The 18,806-nt window shown below is 38.1% G+C and overlaps 1 protein-coding gene across 3 annotated transcripts in view; it reads left to right on the forward strand.

The window, feature by feature from the left end:
• Positions 1-18,806, forward strand: part of LOC107992716 (WD repeat-containing protein 47) — a 62,785-nt gene that overhangs the window by 206 nt on the left and 43,773 nt on the right. The window contains exon 1 of one of the 3 annotated variants that reach the window (XM_017048750.3): positions 4,515-5,510. The exons of 1 other annotated variant lie outside the window; for it this stretch is intronic. In XM_017048750.3, coding sequence (XP_016904239.1) covers positions 5,446-5,510 — 65 coding nt within the window. In that variant the 5' untranslated portion in view covers positions 4,515-5,445. Of the gene's footprint in view, positions 1-4,514; positions 5,511-10,942; positions 11,933-18,806 lie in introns of those variants that run through there. One more of the 3 variants, XM_028664344.2, reaches the window with a different exon arrangement.

Below are 18,806 nucleotides of genomic sequence, written 5' to 3' on the forward strand. Positions count from 1 at the left end.
TATACTCGTTCGTTGAGTGGCCTTTGGCGGGAAATATGGCTTTTCTAGAAGGAAACGATCATGCAACCGCTTGGTTGGAGATGATCTCCTACGCACGTTCGTGCCACCCTGCTAACACTGCTGTCAACTCGCTCTGTTTATTTTTACCACAAATTGAAGCCAATTACAAGCCGGAAAATAGCTTAATTGAACAAAATTAGACAATTTCTTCTATTAAAGAAGAATCTTCCAGTGAAGATTTACAATTTACGTGTACCGATCGATTCTTTACCAATAGAAAGCATTATAAAAAGCAATAGACAGGTGAACTGTGTTCTTATGCGCGTAGATTTCTTCTTTGACTCATGTTCCCCGAATATTTCTTCAAAGTTAGGTCGTCAAGGTGTAGAATTCTTGCCAAGTTGTCGTCTGCTGTATCGATACTTAACCTCACTTTGCTCACTTAACTCGAAGTACTGTCAAGTTACAGACGCTTTCGAGGCTAAGTGGTCCTTGAATTCGTACAGTCGATATCGTCTATAGAGTACAATGTCTTTCCATTTCGTTGTCCAGCAATGAAAACAATAGAACTTTATCCGAAAATTTATATTTAACGAATATTTTTTAAATTATCCAAAAAAATATTCAAGTTTCCATAACGATATCAAGAAACTTATAGAATCAATCGGTGTGCATAAAATTTTAATACTAACAACTGCGTTCCATGAATTATGATGAAAATCGATGCTGTGCGCAACTGATTATTCTTTCGTGAGGTGAGTAACGAGCACGTTTCGTGAGTCGCAGAGCACGCTTTATTTCGCATGCAACCCAACTATCGATAAAAGTATTTGCAAAAATTCGATATATTATTTTTTGCAATTTCAATACATATTTATTTATACGATCTAACATATTCGTAACAAAACAGGATATCGTAACGATTGATTGAGACTAGTTGCGATCGGTGACATTCCAATGGGGAAATATGCTTCGCGGGAGCCATTAGATTCACGTGAAACTGGTTTTAAACACGTGCGTACCACGCGGTCTAATGCATTTCACGCATCTCACGCATTCGACCATCGAGCACGCGCTTGTCGTTCACAGTGAGTCGTTTTACGCACATTATCATCCGACAAACTATACTTCGTCGACGACAATGAATAAGTCGTTCTTGTCTGCTTCCGTTTTCTCTGGATATGGTATTATTCGTATCGTTGAACGAATCAGAAATAACCTTGTCAGATTATTTTATTTCATTTAACGTATATATTCCTTTAATTTTTTCTTTAGCATAATTTTTCATTTATTTCTCATGGATAATTAAGAATTTTTATTATCAAATGAAAACATTATTTAGAAATAATGAGTTTATTTATGTTCAATTAATCCAATGACTTGTGTTTCGTACAATTCGAATAGAAGTGTTCAATGTTTAACGTGACAGTAATCTCTATGATTACTGCACAGTTTGGAACCTCATCGTTGAAGTTAACATTACCGGTACCCCGGAAAACCAGTTTCTGTGAGAGATCATCTTGTCCCGTTATTTTTATGGAATCGTATGCATTGCACCAGTACTATATGTCGCGGCTGATACTTTCACGATGTGTTAAAGACTTATATGAAACTTTCTTCGTTTTCGATTGAAACTAATTACGATCAATATTAAATTCAAATGTGTTATTAAACGCCATGTATATGGGTTTCTTTGACATATACGATGAATTATAGGTGATTGTTATTAATATTCATTGAACATTTTCTTTCTTTTAATTTTATTTGTAATAAAATATTTACAAATACGAAGAAATATTAAGATTTTACATTTAAAAGTTTTTTTAATTTAAGAATATTTAAATGCTTCCATAATATTTAAAAAAAAAGGACAAGAATTCTTAATTATTCGTTAATTTATATCAACAAACTTATATATACTACATATCGTGTTTTCTTAAATTGAATCCTAGATTCTAAAATTAGTCTGCTTCTACGAGAATATTCTCTTCGCACGTAACGTTTCACATATATCGTTTCCACCTTCAAAATTAAAGTACAACTTAATTAATTACTTTTTCAAATCTTTAATAATTTAGATCTATGAGCCTGTTTAACCCTGCATGTTTAACTATGTCATGCATACATACGCAGTTGTCAGTTGAATAACGTAGAGGTTAGGTACATCAACTACGTTAATCGAAAAGTCGTTTATAAGTTTTAAATAAATTCTTGATTGAAAAATCTTATTTTATTAGAATTAAAAGCTAAATTATACTTTTATCAACACAATTTTTTCTAAAATATTTTTTCATTATAAATTATTCATTATAATATTTACAAACATAAATTATTATTAATATCAATCAGTTTAGGATTAATTTTCTGGTAGTAGCAAATACGTTAAAATTGTCGTAAAATAAATAATCTTATTTACGTTTTTTTTTTTTCGGTAACGATTACAAATTTTGATTTATGAATATCATGTAATTTCTTGTTGTTTCTTTCTTCAAAGTAAATTTATTTCTTGCCCCAAAATATGTTTCAAGAAAAATATCTGCATATAATTAAATTTATATTGTTTATATAGTAACTGTATATTTTATTCATTCATTTATTTTATTCGAATAAATAAACATTCTTCACATACACACACAATATTCATTTTTAATCAGAATTTTCCACGATCTCGATTTCTGATTGAGATAATCTTGGTCTTAAATTTGTTCGATTATCTCAAAGTTCCAATTGTCTATTTCGATTTATAATGTTAATTATCGAATTCATTAATTTACAAATTCACGTATTTACAAATTCGAAAATATCGATTTTTTTCTGAATTTTTTTCTGAATTTTCACCAAAAATACGTAACTTATCATTTATTGCATCTTGTTAAAAAGTTGAAAAGGCGTCATTAACGCATCGGTGACCACTTTAAATGCATTAATTGGACGTATGTCGCCTACAGCGATAAATGACTCGAGATAAATGATTTTGTCGCGACGTCTGGTATATTCGTAAGGGAGAATATTTTTATTTTGGTGTAGAAAAAAAAGAAAGAAAAAAAATTTGGAACAAAAGAAACGAAAATTGAATTTCAATGAGAAACGAGTTCGGTGAAATGACTTTCGATGTCGACTTAATTCCATTTTCGCTTCATCAAAGAGAAATTCAAACTTTGTACTTACATTAGACACGGATTGAAGACATATCCAGTCGAGATGTGTATTTAAATCTCAAGTTTCATGGTATTCAGACTGTGACAGCGCACGGTATATTGTAATTGCATTAAAGCTCCGTCAACGCGTGCGCTCTCATTACAAAGATTAACGGCGTTTTAATTGCGTTTGGAATTATTTAAAGTTGCGTCCGTCGGTTTAGTCTTCTTCCGATGAGCTTAATTATCCTTTTCTGCACACGCTCTCTCCTTTTCTCCTATTCAAATGGTGTACGTGCGTGCAAGATTTCTATGTTCCGAGATCTTCGTGATGTATAGTTGTGGGAAATCGTTGAAATTTTAATCGTAAGCATGCGTGATTTTCAGTAATTTAAAACGAATATATTAATGATAAAACTATCTCTCGCCATTTCTCAATACCACTTTTTTGATAAAGATCTCGAACCCTTGATCTATCATTTGTATCAATGATGATTTATTTATCATTAAATTATCTAAATAAGCACCAATAAAATTCCGTTTTTTAGAATGATGTTTAGAATATTAATACCATCATAAATAAAATATTTTATTATATTTGAATTTGAAATACGTTAAAAATTTAGATTAAATTGAGGTGAATTCTTAGTAAAAAATATATCATAGGACTGTAAATACGCAATCATTAAATACGCAAGATAACAAATGGCGCCAATTCTAATAAATACTTTTCATCATATTATTTTTAGATTGTGCGTTATTATGGATTTTTGAAATTATCGTTATCAAGTTGATATCAAATACTAATATTTCAAAAAATAACAACATTTCAAGAAAATCTTATCTCATTTTATCCATTTGTAAACCAATCTTAATTATTAAATATTCCCTAATCTTGAAAAATGTCTTTAAAAATTGTCCAAAGCGCAGAAATAAAAGATGCGATCATTTACGGTTCTTCGAATGTTAAAAATTCCCGAGTTTCGAATACCAGCGAGGACAACACGAATGTCGGTGCATTTTTACGTTTTCTGCCACTTGGAACCGGTTGCGAGGGACAAACGACATCCCTCGAGTCGCGATCGTGACCCGCGAAGATCAAGGTCGTGGATTCCGCTCACGGTGAAACTCGGGTGGTCATTCTCGGGATAAGCGTAAAATTTGCATGGACACGAATCGGAATGGTTGCAAGCGTCTACGCGTCATGGACATAGGGAAGAGAGAGGGAGAGAGAGAGCGAGAGCGAGAGAGAGAGAGGGAGAGAGAGAGCGAGCGAGCGAGCGAGCGAGCAGATTCGCTCACGCGTGTACACAGGTGCGTGGAACCAAGGTGAATGCGCCTTCAACATCGCGAAACACGTTCAGTCGTATCTTCTTCCTCTTCCTATCAACATTGTAGACGGTGCATCACCGGCTCGCCGCACTCGCGTGCCTTATTCTCGAGACGTTGGCCGCTTCACGGATAATCCATTTTTGATCGAACGCTTCTATTTTGTCGTACCGTAATCTCGTCGAAGGTACGATCGAGGATGGGAAAGGGACGACACGTGGTGAAGCGATCCGTGAACAGCGTGATTCAGCTTCGACCGTTTTATATTTAGAGGAGTCGAAATTTTTTGTAGAGGCGAAGTGTTTGCTTGCGCGAAAAATGCCCGCAAATGCTACGTGTACGCGGAAGGTTATAACGCGCGAATTTTGATGGAATGACTTCATAGAAAACGTTCGACCTCGTATAACTCTAATAGCGTCTAATAGCCGGTAACGTCGGGTTAATTTGTTTCTCGTGTCAACGAGAACCGTGGAACGAGTGTCTCGAGTAGTTGAAAGTTTCGTAGTGATCGGGGAAATATTTGGTAACTGATCCAGGGTGAGGAGAGAATCGCTGGATGAATATCGATTCGTTGGAACGATCACGTATGTCGGCTCTTGACTCACTCGTATTGGCACTTGACCAGTGTCTTTCGCTCGCTGTTAATTAATGCCAACGTTAACCCTTTGCCTTTGAACATTGACGAGTACTTAAACTCTCGTGTAAACGTGTCTTGAGAATGATTGATAACGCTTTCGAACGTTGATATCTTCGGTGTTGTTTGCGTTATAAATTACGGCGAATTGAAAAGTGGACAGATACTTCTCAGAATGTTTTCTTTTCCTTCTAAGTTGTTTCTTATTAGTCGAAGTAGAGTCTTTCTCAAGTGACAGTGAATATATGTACCGTTTCTCAGTGTTTATCAATTGAGACGAGAGACAAGATTTTCGAAATAGAGATATTCGATTACCGTGGCAAGATATGGGAGAGGAGCTTTACCATGGTCGTCGTGGCTTCATCGGCGATTACCGTGATTGAGGATTTTTCAAAAGACACTTTGGGAAGGTACGATTTAAATTATATTATATGAATGGAGCGCACGGAAGACACGATTTTTTTTGTTCAATCTTTGAAAAATTGCAAGAAAATACTCGATACTGTTATGAACATCAGCGTAGCCAACATAATCGTTACCATAGAACCGTAACGCACGAATGTTTTCAGTTAAGGGTTAAAGTCTCGCTCGAGTTATGCGAAATTACAGAATAACATCTCTTACACTCGAGCTGCACCAAGTCTAACGGGCACCACGATCGGAATGAACGCATAAAAAGCCGCGCTTAACGTTGCACGGGGATGCTGGATTATCCAGAGATGCGCTACAAGAAACGACATTATTTCACGGTATTGTTACCGTGTCGCGCCAACAATTTCTTTCCAACGGCTTCGCTCTATAACCGGTCTAAACTTATCGAAGGTTGAATGGAAAAAGCAAGTTCAATCGCACGATGGAATTTCGTTTCACGCGAAATCGCGCTTTTATCGTCGAAATTCGAAAAAAAGAAAAAGAAAAAGAAAACGACGAAAAAGGAAGCTACACGCACGCACGCACACACACACGCGCGCGGTTCTTTTTTAGGTCGGTGAAATTCATCGAGCCGTTTCTCCTGCTTTGGTGGATAAACCACCGTGTGTCGTTCAACGATCGAAAGTACATTATATTCGATCGCGATTCGTAGTCACGATCTCACCTGAAATCTCACGAACTTGACCTCTTTCGTTTCTTTGTTTTCTTCTCTCCTTCCGTTTTAACCGCAAAACTTTGTCTCTCTCTCTCTCTCCGTTCGTCGGCCGAACGAAGAAGCTTTCGGTATCGATACTCAACTTTCCAAACGCGACGTTCCTTTAATCGTTTCGAAGTAACGGTGGATGCGAAAGAATAATCCGTCGAGTATTTCTTTGTCGAGCTCGATTACTCCGCGAGTTTATTACATTAAATGCGTCATTTGTCGATGGGAAGCTATTCGGAACGCGGGAATTTCTCAGTATTGCTTATCTCGACGGGTTATAGCGAGGTGTCGGTTGCTAACGGCGAGAGAAAGAGAGAGATGTTAAAATATTCGCTCGATACGGATGTGACGGAACTCCGAGATCATGAATCATTGATAAAACGCAGACTTATTTGACGATTACGCACGCCAGGAGTCCGGTTAATGGCTCAATTGTGCTCGATAATTTCTCGGCTGCCAATGTTTTACATCATAATTTCCTTCGCTCTGCTTTTAGCTTGGACGATTTAAATAACATCAATCGCGAAAGTAGGAAATTCCAGTTGATGAAAAGTCATTTATCCGTACGAATAGAGAGCTCGACTTTGATTCGCCTTCTTATTTATTAGTCTCGTTCAGAAGCGCGCCAACTGGGTGTTAACTGTTGATTCACGATGACTTCTATCTCGGGAAGGAAGGTCGAGAAGAACTTTCAGACGCTTCATTGTTATGAGGCTTTGTCGGAGAAGTTTGACATTAAGCGAACTTCTAATAAGTTTTGAAGATGCGAAGTTGCGGGGGTAAGCTTCGCGAACATCCTACGCGGACGAAACTTTTCTAAATCGCGAAGAATCCTGTGAGATATTCATTTTCTCTTCTCTTTCCCTTCTCTCTTCTCGAGTTAACGTAAACAACAAATGGCGAGAACACAAACATTTTTATATTTAGAATTTGAAAAAAAATTAAATTTCACCGTACGCATTTGATGTATCGGACTTTGGAAACGTTGATTTATAAACGCGACGTGTACTATGTAGGTTGATGCATATGATGTTCGTCCAGAATTTTATATCGTTAAACTCGCGTTGTCCATTAAATTTCTTCGTCGATCGCTATTAATCATATGAAAGAAGAAGAAATTTGTAATCAAAAAGCAACTTACCGCTTGCGCTGCTTGCTTCAACGCTTGAAAGAGGAAAACATCGTAGAAGGGGGAAGGAGGGAGCGTGATGGTTGGAGGAAGATAGGAAAAGCACACGGTCAATTAAAGAAAACACGCAGTCCGGAACGGACGTTGCTCCACGAAGTATCGTTGCTCGTGGATATATCGCGTAAAACTATGTAAATATATATATATATACAATAGTCTTTTTTTTCGCTTTAATCTCGTTTAATAATAATGAAAAATTGATTGAAATTAGAGGCGAAATGTTTCAAAGTTCGATAAAATTATCTACACCTAACTATTCAATAAGACTTTTAAAAAGCATTGTTTCCGATAATTAGTTTTAATTTCTCGTTCCTGGGTTTTGTTCGACTTTAAATCAACACCGAAACCTTCCATCTTATTTCTCTGTTTTTCATTGTTAATGCGCTCGAGATTCAATTTCTCCCCAGATTCGATTGAACGTGTAAATGAATTCTCTCTTCTCGTTGATTAATATTTCCAATCGAGTTTCTCCATTGTACAATGCAAATATTTCGGAATCAGCGATTTTTTTATCCAGAAATTCTCTCCCCGTATTTGATGTAAATCATTGTTAGATCTTGCACACGTTTTTCTCGTTTTAAATTATCGAAATAACCATTTATCGTTTACTCGAACCTCTTTTATTAAATGGTTTTCTTGCACGTCTTACTTTCACATCGTAAACCTGTCATCCGTAGTTGCCTGTAAATAATTCCTCGTATTATCGTCTATAAACGAACCTCGTTTAAAAAAGAGATCGTAAGTAATTCGTGTAATTCGTGTTCACTCGTTTATTTTATTTCATAAATGTTTTGAAGAATCGTTTCGTTGAAATGTTGGGATAAAAATATTTAAGCCTGCAAGTCAATATGTTTCTTATATATGGAACTTCGTTTCGAGTACGAGTGTTTTGTAACGTGCAAAGTCAAGGAAAGGTCACGTGAACCGGTACACAACATGAGAAATGTCCCATGCTTCACCATGCCGGTTCTCTAATGAATTATAGGAAAACCACAGACCATAAGTTACATTAATTATGTAAGAGATGGCCTCGTGAAGAAGTGCATAATTTCACGAGGTGGTTGAACGTTACATTCCGTTTATTCGTTAATTTTGCAACGTGATTAACACGATGAAAATTATACGCGAACTGTGTAGATAGCTGATAATTTTGGCAAATTTGTTCGAATTGTTTGATCTTTCGCAGGGTAAAAGGGTAAAACATCGAGGGATTTGAGACGAAGAGGAAATTGAAACGGTAAATTTGTCGAGTTTTGGTAATTTTGCTTTTCCCAATTCTAGCACTCGTGGAAGACAATTAAGGTTAAAAATTCAACAAACTGAAAGTTGTTTTTATCGTTTCGAGCAAGAAAAACCGTATAATATCCTAAATTACCCGAGTAGATAGAAACCTGTCACGACGAAGAATATTATTTGATCGTGAGAGACAATTTTTAAAGGAAATGAAATAAGAAAACGTGTTTTCAATTCATTAAATATCAAGATACGCGAAGAATTTTTTTTATTTTCCTGCTAAATTTGTCAAAAAAAGTTTCACTGTGATCTCTGTTCGTGAATTATTTAAATTGATACCGTTATATCGAGAAAGTTACTTTACCATCATTTTAGACTTGGATTTTGCATTTCAGATTTCGATTTCGTTTTCGCTCGATGAAATTTCTGCTCTTACGTAATTATTAATGATATCTGTTTCCATTTCCGTTTAATCCGTTTTTCTCGCGAGGAACGAGCGACACGTGAAAAATTAAAATCCGTGTCAAAACGAACGATAGTAAATTTTTTTTTTTCTCTCGACGTTCCACCATAAATGGCAAACATGAATAAAACATGCTCGTCACTTGGAAACAGAGTGAGGAACGGTTCGAGAGGAAGTCGATACGTTTTTCGGGGCACGTATTTTATACACGAAGTAATCTGATTTTCTAAACCAGACGTGGAACTTCTTGGCAACACGAACGTGCGCCTACCGCGTGTCTTCATTTATGCGAGATTATCCGGCTTCTTCCCGCTTTTTCTTCTTTAACCTTGAAAAGCCTTGATTGTAATACCGGACTTTCTTCTCCGTTTTATCATACCGGATTAAAATAACGGACGGATGAATCGATGACAATTCGTTATTAAAATTTGCTATTTCATATATCACCATCGCACGAATGAATGAAATCGCGAATGGTGTCATCGATCGTGAATTCGCGTACGAGTTGTAACGTTATTCTTTATTTCTGGTTATAATTTTCCCTTGACAGTGTAATTTTGCACTCGTGGAATTTCGATATACTCCTCGAGAGACAGACATTTATATCGAATGAGGCTGCAATTCCTTCACAGTGGGTCGCGTGTCGCAGGAATGTGAGATCGTGCGGGACTCAAGATGATAGGTGGCCATCATTTTAATCCTGTTTTAGAGCGAAAACTTGCGGGGCTACGTCTTGATTATGTACTCGAATTGGCATACGACGTTATCTCGTGCGTCACACCGGCTAATTCTATTGTTCACAGTAAAACGTTGAAACGATCAAAGAAATTGATTCATAACTCGCTACGGAATTCCAGTTTAACGCGTTACGATTAATGTTACGATTAAACGATTATTTCGCTCTCTCTCAACTCGAAGCGTTTTATTTTACGCGAAACGTATATATTCGTAGGTTATAGGATTTTCTGACTTGCCGATTAATTTTTTTTACTTTTTTTTTCTCTCTCTTTCCTTTCACGAGATAGTTATCTCGTTTTGTTTCGCATTTAGACTTTCTATTTATGATGGGTGAGTCGTGAAAACGGCAAGTTGAAAAGAAAAATTATTAGATGAAACGATTACGATTATTTTACTGATCGCTGAAAGAACGGAAGGATGTAATATCTGCTTATTGCAATAGCTGTATGCTAATCGAAGTGTTAAAGAACTGTGCGTGTCGAGCACTTCCGGCCGACAAATAGTCGGCGTAGTTGAGTAGATGGAATAGCGCGCAAAAGGGGTAATCATTTGATCTCTTTTCTTCGAGGGTAAACGGGTAAATTTCGATAATTCTTTCGTATTGCTCGGACAATAGAATGGAGACACGAGTTTTCTTTATTGCGAGACAACGCAATGGGAGAAAGGTTTCTTTCCAAGATATTTCAAGGCTTCGATAAATTTTACGACGATGATGGTAACGTGTATACTTTCTTGTAGTATTAATTGGAGCTAGAATTTAATATAAGAAAAAGAAAATACTGTGTTAAATTAATTTTTTCTTTCCGGAAGAATCGTAAGATAATAAATGATTACGAGTTCATTATACCATTTGCCTCGGATATAATTTTGATCCGAATCAAAATGTACGTTTTTTATATACTCAAAGTTGTAAAAATTTAATTTACAAGATAAAGTAAGATTAATTAAAATAGAGATGGAGGAATATACGTGTCTGGAAAGTATGAAACGTTGAGATTATTCGTTTTTTAATTGTTAATAACACGATGATATATAAAAACTATATAATCATTATAGCTTATTTATGAGTTATTTATTTCAGATGTTTTGAAATATTTTCAATTAAATTTTAATTTATGTCGGACAAGAATAAATTTTTAATTATTACTAAATTATATTCAATATATATAAATTCATCTTTCGTCAAATTACTTTCCAGCATTAATTACACATTTTTTTTCCACGTCCACCGTGGATTCGTATTTCAAGAATTCTCCAGTGACGTAATCGAGATATTTTTTATTCTTCACCTACACCAATAACCAGACTCTCTGGAGATCGATTCTTTTCCGTTCTACCATTTTCCACATAACATACGTATATACCTATATTTCTACCATGTTGCGTGGGTTCCATCTATTTTTATTATTTACTTAAAATTTAACGCAAAAATATCGTCTACGTTTATTCCTTGATAAAATTTAAATTTAATCAGGGAATAACGATTTCACGAATAAAAAAAAAATACTCGGCAAATCAACATCATCGATATTAATATCACAAATGGACGATAGAATTAAAATGAAAAATTAGAAGAAATAAAAATTATTTAAATTTTTCCACGCTCTTTCGAAGTAATCGATTGGCCGTTAAAATATTTTTAGAAATTCGTGTATCGTTATTTTCGAACGCGTAAAGTAAATACGACGGTTGGCTCGTTGGAAACATTGTGTCGAGGCGTTCGAACACAGTACACAAAGCGTTGGTAGGCGATTCAGCAGTTTCGAGGTTCGAGATAGCATTCATCTTCGGCTGGCATTTGGACGCGTGCGACGGTCTGCGTGGAGACGGGCGCCGTCGCAGAAGAGATTGGACTCTAGGCGTCCAGTCAGTGTATCGTGCGACGTCGCTCGTACAGTTGGCCCACGTGCTTCCGGTACTGTGCTTCCGTTTGTCCCGAGATCCACTTTGCACGCACGCGCGCGTGTGTGTGCATGTGTATGTGTATGTGTGTGATGCCTGTTCCCGTGAATCGTTCGACCTCCTTACGTGTTACGTGAATGTCCACGGCGTGCAAGCAGACGATCAAGAGGAAGTAAATACGTATCTTCTGTTGTAGTTGATTAGTCTCCAATCATTGATCGATCCGTTGCTCGATCGATCAAGTTCAATTTTACGCAGAATTGATATGAATTAGAACAGACGAAATGTAACGTCGATCTCTCGCGATATTTGTTAAAATTTAGATTGGGAAATGACTCGTCAATTTCGATAGAGAAATATTTATAATACACGTGTATCTATTACCATATTTAAATATTAATCGACTAGGAATAAACGATTAATCACACGGATATATCTCCGATCGTAATCATGGTTGCAAATAACAGGAACGGTAGTCATACGGTATCACAGCCCAATACGTTTCTATTTCGGTTCAGCCAAGAGTCGTTGTGTATATACGACTTCCGTACGCGAAACTACGAAGTATCACGAGACCTTCCATTCCCCGTAGACAAGACGATGCAAGGTTAATTTGTTTTAATGAAGACCGGCTTGCGAAACACCGCGTGAATCGTTCTACTCTACATAACAAGTATTTTATACGTTAATTCGTCCCTTTTTTTCCTCCAGACGAATTTCCCGTAACGATTCTTTCTCATCCAATCCGTATGAACGAGCGGTTTACACGATGAACCTCGAAATATGTTTTCCATCCACGCATAATCAATCCGCTTATATAATCACGTGTTTTGCACGTACGAGCAACTGTTTTCGACGTCGCCTATTATCGACCATATTAGGGGACGATTCACCCGTGAAACGACGGAAAGATTGCACGGGGGATGCGGACCGACAGATTTGCAAGCGTCGCGGTTTCTGCGTACCTGGGGTGATACACGCGTCCCCCAACGCGTCGCTCCCCAGCGTACAATAACGTTTCAACGACGTCCAGTGTAAATTCGCCCTTTTTACCTTTTTCTGCGCGATATTTCACCGATTTTTCTCGCTCCACGGATCCGGTGTCAATGTCATAACTTGGTAGAATTAAATTAGCTCGCATCGACCAGTGGTTACGAGATTAGTGGTGTGAAAATATAACGCGCGTGACGTTGCTTCTAATGATTTCAAAATGTTTATTACAACGAACTTCTTTTCTTTCGATAGGAAAACGTTTTACGCGTTGATCAGAGGTGATTAATTTATCCGGAGATTTATCCGAGGATCTCGTTCCTTCGACTTCATCCGCTTCGTTCAATTCCTTCGTCTGGCTGTACAGGGACTGGCGACGGTTTGATAAATCGCGGCGAGCTACTTTCGCGCTTTATCGACCACGTCGGCTGATTCGGATAAGCGAGACAATGGATGAGGGCGACGAGGACTCGTTAGAAAGTAGGGGCGCATTCGAGTGGGCCTCGATCTACCCCAAGAGCAAGGCCACGTTTAAAACCCCTCTTTTCAGTTTCCGTCCAAGAAAACTAAATCGCCGTCTATGACTGTGAAGCAGGAACGGCAAAGTAGAAAATGAAATGGAATAACTCGGACAGGAAAGAGAAACGATAATTTTTAAAATAATAATACTCGGAAGATTCGGAAAATTTAAGAAAAAAAGTTTGTTGAAAATGTTGCTTCGCTCGTGCTTCGTGAAGTATAAAAATTGAGACTCGTATTACGAGTAATCCGAACGATTAATCCGTGGACAAACTCTTTTCGGATAATTCAGGTTCGGTTCTCGGTTGCGATGAAAAATTTCGACGATCCCCACTGCACTTTGAGAGTAGGGGCTCGGTAAACAAAAGAGCACCGTCGATTGCAGTAGAATGGGTGCTCCATGTACGTCATCATGCTGACGATTACATTGTCATTCTTCTTTCTATGCACGCGGATGATAGTTAATCTTGGGTTGATTTCGTCCAAGTGGCCGCGTGAATAATAACTGTCTTATAGAGTTCTTTAATAATTTTTAATTCTTTTATTACTTTCTTCTTTCAGTCCTTTAAGGGAATAACATTAGATTTTATATGTATATACTTTGTGAAATTGCTCGAGAAAACGACGAGTATTTTTGCAGAGTTTCTTGCTCGTGTTAGTTTTCCATTTTACCGTCTGAACGATTAAGAAACGACTCAACAATGTGCTTGCCATTTCTCTGCTTCCCACGATCGAACACTTCCCACACGTTCGACCCTGCCTCTGCAACTGTTAGCCTCTTTCGAATCATCGTTTGATCACAGCCTCGACGATTCTAGCAACGAATATTGTCGCCACGATTTTCATTCACTCTCCAAGAATTGTATTGCTGAAAAACTCTAAATCTCTTCGTTAACGATCATTCTAGTTTGAAGACTTGCCAAATTAAAAAACTTGTTCAAGGATATCATCGAAAATATCATCGAGTCACGAGTTTTTGGAAAAGCAATTTTTTTCCATAGTTAAAAGATATCGATTTGGCTCATTCTCGGTCTTTCCAAAGTGATTAACCTATTTTGCATCCAGCTCTAAGAGAATCTCGAACCCCGACGCGCATCGATCTTCTTGAAAATGTTCCATCTCTCATTGAACATCGAAGAAATTAAATTCCCCACAGAAACGGAGAATTGATAGAAACCAACGAGGAATTAATCGCTCCACAGAATGCGCATCCCAACAACAGAAAGTTTCGCGTCCCAACAATTCTTATTGCCACGCGTTTATTTAAGTTAACCATTATCGCGATTTCCAAGAAAACGAAGCGTCTCGCGAAGACAAGACGATTCATCCCCGGCCCGTGGCAAAGATCTCGATAAAGATATCTTAATTAACCGTCTCTTTTCTTATTCTCTCCTAGTAAACTTCAATTACATAAATACTGATATCAAAATTATTGGGATGCGCACGGGACACGGTTGGACAGAAACGAGCTGGCTGAAACGAGAGTCGGTTGAATTCCTCGCCTAAGAGGAGGGGGCGGAGGAAGGAATTCGTGTCGCTTGAAAAAGAAGAAAAAGTTGTGACCGGTGGCTATCTCGTTGAGTAAACGCGTACCGGTACCGCGAGCTTTCGGGTCAAAGGTGAGCTGGTTGAATACCTCCATTACAGGCCGGGTAATGGCTCCTTTGCTCGTGCGAAGAAAACCACCGCCGCGGTTTTTGAACGGCGACGAGACGGATACCCTTTTATGAATCGTTATACTCGCGGACTAAACGTGACCGAGTAAACGTAGCGAATCGGGCCGGCACCGTGTCGGAGGGCGATGGCCCGTCGCGAGATATTCCGTATATAAAGGGAAAACGAGCCACCTGACGTATTCCTATACGCGACACGTAAGCGAGGAGAAGGCTAAATTATTTCAACGGAGTTTTAGTTTAGTATCTGGTTTCGGCGTTGGGATAGCTCGCTTCACGGGAAAGCTTGGCCGGCCTCTTCCAGACTTCCGGGTGTAAATCGTGCCTGTAGATAAGCCACCGACCACGCTTGCTGCATGCATATGCATACACAGGCGTTTCCTCAACTTTGCGACTCTGTCGCGATTATCGGCGAAGAGTGACGAGGCGAGAGCGAGATTAAACAATGTAGGATTCCGTAAGATTTAGGAATTTTTCATTTTGTTACAATGATATATTGGATCGTGGAATTCTCGATTTAAAGAGACATTTACCGTCGACCTTATATATATAGAGTTGGTTATAAAGTTTAACGAAAATCTCTCTCTCTGGAAATCTGCGCTGGACAGTTCTTTCGACTGTTTCGCTGGCGGAGGACCCTCGAGTATTAACGGAATATTCGCAAAGGTTTTTGCGGATTCACGCGGGCTGATTCTTCTATTACGATTAAAGTTTCGAAGGGGTCGAAAGTTGGAAGAAAGGCCGACACGAAACGACGACAAAGATGTTACGATTATCAAATACGCGTTTACGTTCGGATAATAATTACGTTACAAGGTGAAACTCGGCTATTTTCGTTCGCTTGAACGAGGACAAGTTCTCACGTTGAACGTGTAAGTGGAGGAAAAAGCAAACGTCTTTCATCGTCTCATTCTCGCGTCTGACTTATTATTAATAGAACGAGAATAAACGGGGATATTGATCCCATATGGGGAGAGGGGGGAGTGGATTATCAAATAAATTAACCGGACATTTGAATCGCGCGTAGCGTCGCGATGACCGGTTGGTGGACGTCTGAAAGCCAGCAGAATCGCGAAACGACGAGAAGCCGAGAAACTCCGAGAGCAAAGGATCTGGCTCTGACATTAAACCAGCAGCCAGTTTCGAAAAGATGGAGAAACTACTAGCGGGCTTTGAAAGCCGACGGGAGATTTTTCCAACTTCGCTCTTTGTGTATCTGCTCCTCGCGATGCTTGGACCAACGCGATGTTTCGTGGAATCGAGCTTCTTTTTTTTTCCTTTTTAACTTGCGTTTACAACCTCGAAAATAAACGTTAAGTTGAACAGCGTTCCTCTTCTTTCTTATGTTTTCGAAACATTGGAAAAATTTGACGCTTTTTTTTTGTTTGAAAGTAATCGTTCGAAGAAAGATTGGATGCGCGCGTTTTTCGAAAAATAATAATAATAAAATAATAATAATAATAATAAGAAGAAGTTTATGGTTCTCATTGTTCTTTCGTACGCAATAACTTGCAAGTGGTAATAAAATATCGATCGATAGTTTGTTTGGCAAATATCTATCCCCTCCTTAACTAGCATCTAATTATAGTCGTTCGGAGCCACTTGTTACGGAGAATAACGGTGAGCTTGTATCGGCCGTTGCAGGATGGTAAATGTGGTGGAACAATTTGCGGATGATTCGCAATTTCCGCTCGATAAAAGCCGCTTCCCCCATCGATTTCGTATCAATTAGCCATTTTTTTTCTTAATAAGTAGTCGAGCAACGTTTATGAATAACTGTCGGCTGTTTAATTTGCATAGCGAAATTGTTACGCGCGTTGAAAAAGTTGGAGTTATAAAAAAAAAAAAAAACTTTCATCGGTGAAACTTTCGTTCCATTTACCCATTATTGATAATGGCGTCTGGCCATTCAGTCCAGAACAACGTTATATTTCAATACATTCACCGTTTTGTTCGTTACCACATTTTTTTTTGACGATTCTCTTCAATTATATTTTCTCTCGCTGTGCGATTCAACTATTTCTCTCTTTACCCGCTATTAAAACAAAGAAAAAAAGAAAGAAAGGAAAAAAGAAACGTTATATTCCAATTCCGAAAGCTTCTATTCGATGTTTATACGATATATATATATACATAGAAAGCGCTTTCCCCGTTTTGTGAACAAATAAATCGGTAAATAAAAATTCGAGCTTTTATAGAAACCATCGAAAAAAGTAGCAGTTACCGCAAAAAAGAAAAAAAAAGGAACATTGACGTTTCAGTTTTTTCGGGCTTCTAAAAAAAACCGCATCGTTTGAAAGGCAAACCTAACCTATCCAATCATGGAAGAATTGGCAGTCTCGTTTCAGATCGAAATACAAGGATCACGGTGAAATTAAAACGCGCAATTGTTTGACGGGCAATGAAAGTCGAGTAAACGCGTCGCGGTGGCGAACAAAACGGAAAACGTTGCTTTCGTTCCGTTTCGTTCGCTACGAAATTTAGTTTCGATTATGCAGCAGGAAGTGTCTATAATTACTCGGTACAGCTTCATATTATCTTTTACGGTTCGTTTTACAACTTTACAACGTATTTTAAACGTCTTGACACTTTTTTTTTTTATCGCTACCATATTCTCGACACGAGTTTACGACTCTCGTAAAAAGTAAATATAAGACTCGATCATTATTCGATCTTATTAATTAAGTAATTCCATCGCTTATCTCTAACTAATATCTTTCTTCCAAGCCATCATTAATACCTTTTATTCTCTTATTATCTTTTTATTACGCTCCGTAACGAACGATAAAGCTGCTTATTATACCAGATTTAAAAAGGAAATTAAAAAGTAAACTACGATTCGAGCAAAAAGAATAAGGAATATAATTGAAGCGATTCGTTCAACCATTTCTTCCAACCATTGCCTGCAAATAGAGATATTCGAAGTTATACAAGGCTACTTGTCCAAATATTTTCGATCTTCTTTATCGATGTTCTCGTTGAAATTCTTGGAAGATTCTTTCGAAGCTCGAAGTCAAAGAAAATATTTGTTGTCGGTTTTCAAGGATTATCGATACGACGCGAACATCGATTATCCACGAAAGGTTCCGCCTCTTTATTCGCGCAACATTGATAGCGAAATCCACCAGCTATTAAATCACTCAGAATCGCACGGACAAACATAAAACGATTCCCTTCAGATCGGCCGTTTATCTCTCGGACAGCGCGAATATACATCGTATCCAATTTTCCTCGTCTTTCTTTCGCTTCAAAAGGAAATTAAATTCGGTCGGTTAGCAAAAAGTAAGTAGACGCGTATCTCTCTCTGCGAAAATTAATCTCCACGGTTCCCTGGAATGTTCTCTCGCCGAAAATTTCCAGCATTACTTCTTCGCAACGTGAAAGCGCGTCGGTGAAAACGCAGACTTTATCCCCCATTTCTCTCTCACCCCATATACGGATCGTGCAATCGCGTGTGCGCATCTCTCAGGACCCGTCTTCTTCCGCACTTCGGATAACAAATTTCTCCAATTCGTTTCGCAAAAGCTACAATTTCCACAATTAAATTTCCAGTACGTCGAAACTGCTACTACTTGGCTGTCCAAAAAACGCTGTATCTCCCTCCAACTTCGTTCCAACGCCTAAGAGCCAATTATTATCCTCGTTGTTTGCACTTTCGACGAGGGTAACGAATAGCGAATAACGAGGCCCGCTCCCTTCGAATTTCGGTGTTTCGAAGAAATTGCATTCGATTTGAAAGGAAGGGGACAGACGATGGCGGGAGGAAGCGAGAAAGAAAGAGAGGACGAGTTGTTAGGGGGTCCCAGGGAGCGAGGAATCAGAAATTGCTCGATCGGTGTTTGCCCTCCTTTTCCGGCTGCAAGC

Source organism: Apis cerana, linkage group LG1, assembly GCF_029169275.1.
Source record: "Apis cerana isolate GH-2021 linkage group LG1, AcerK_1.0, whole genome shotgun sequence".
Lineage (NCBI taxonomy): Eukaryota > Metazoa > Arthropoda > Insecta > Hymenoptera > Apidae > Apis > Apis cerana.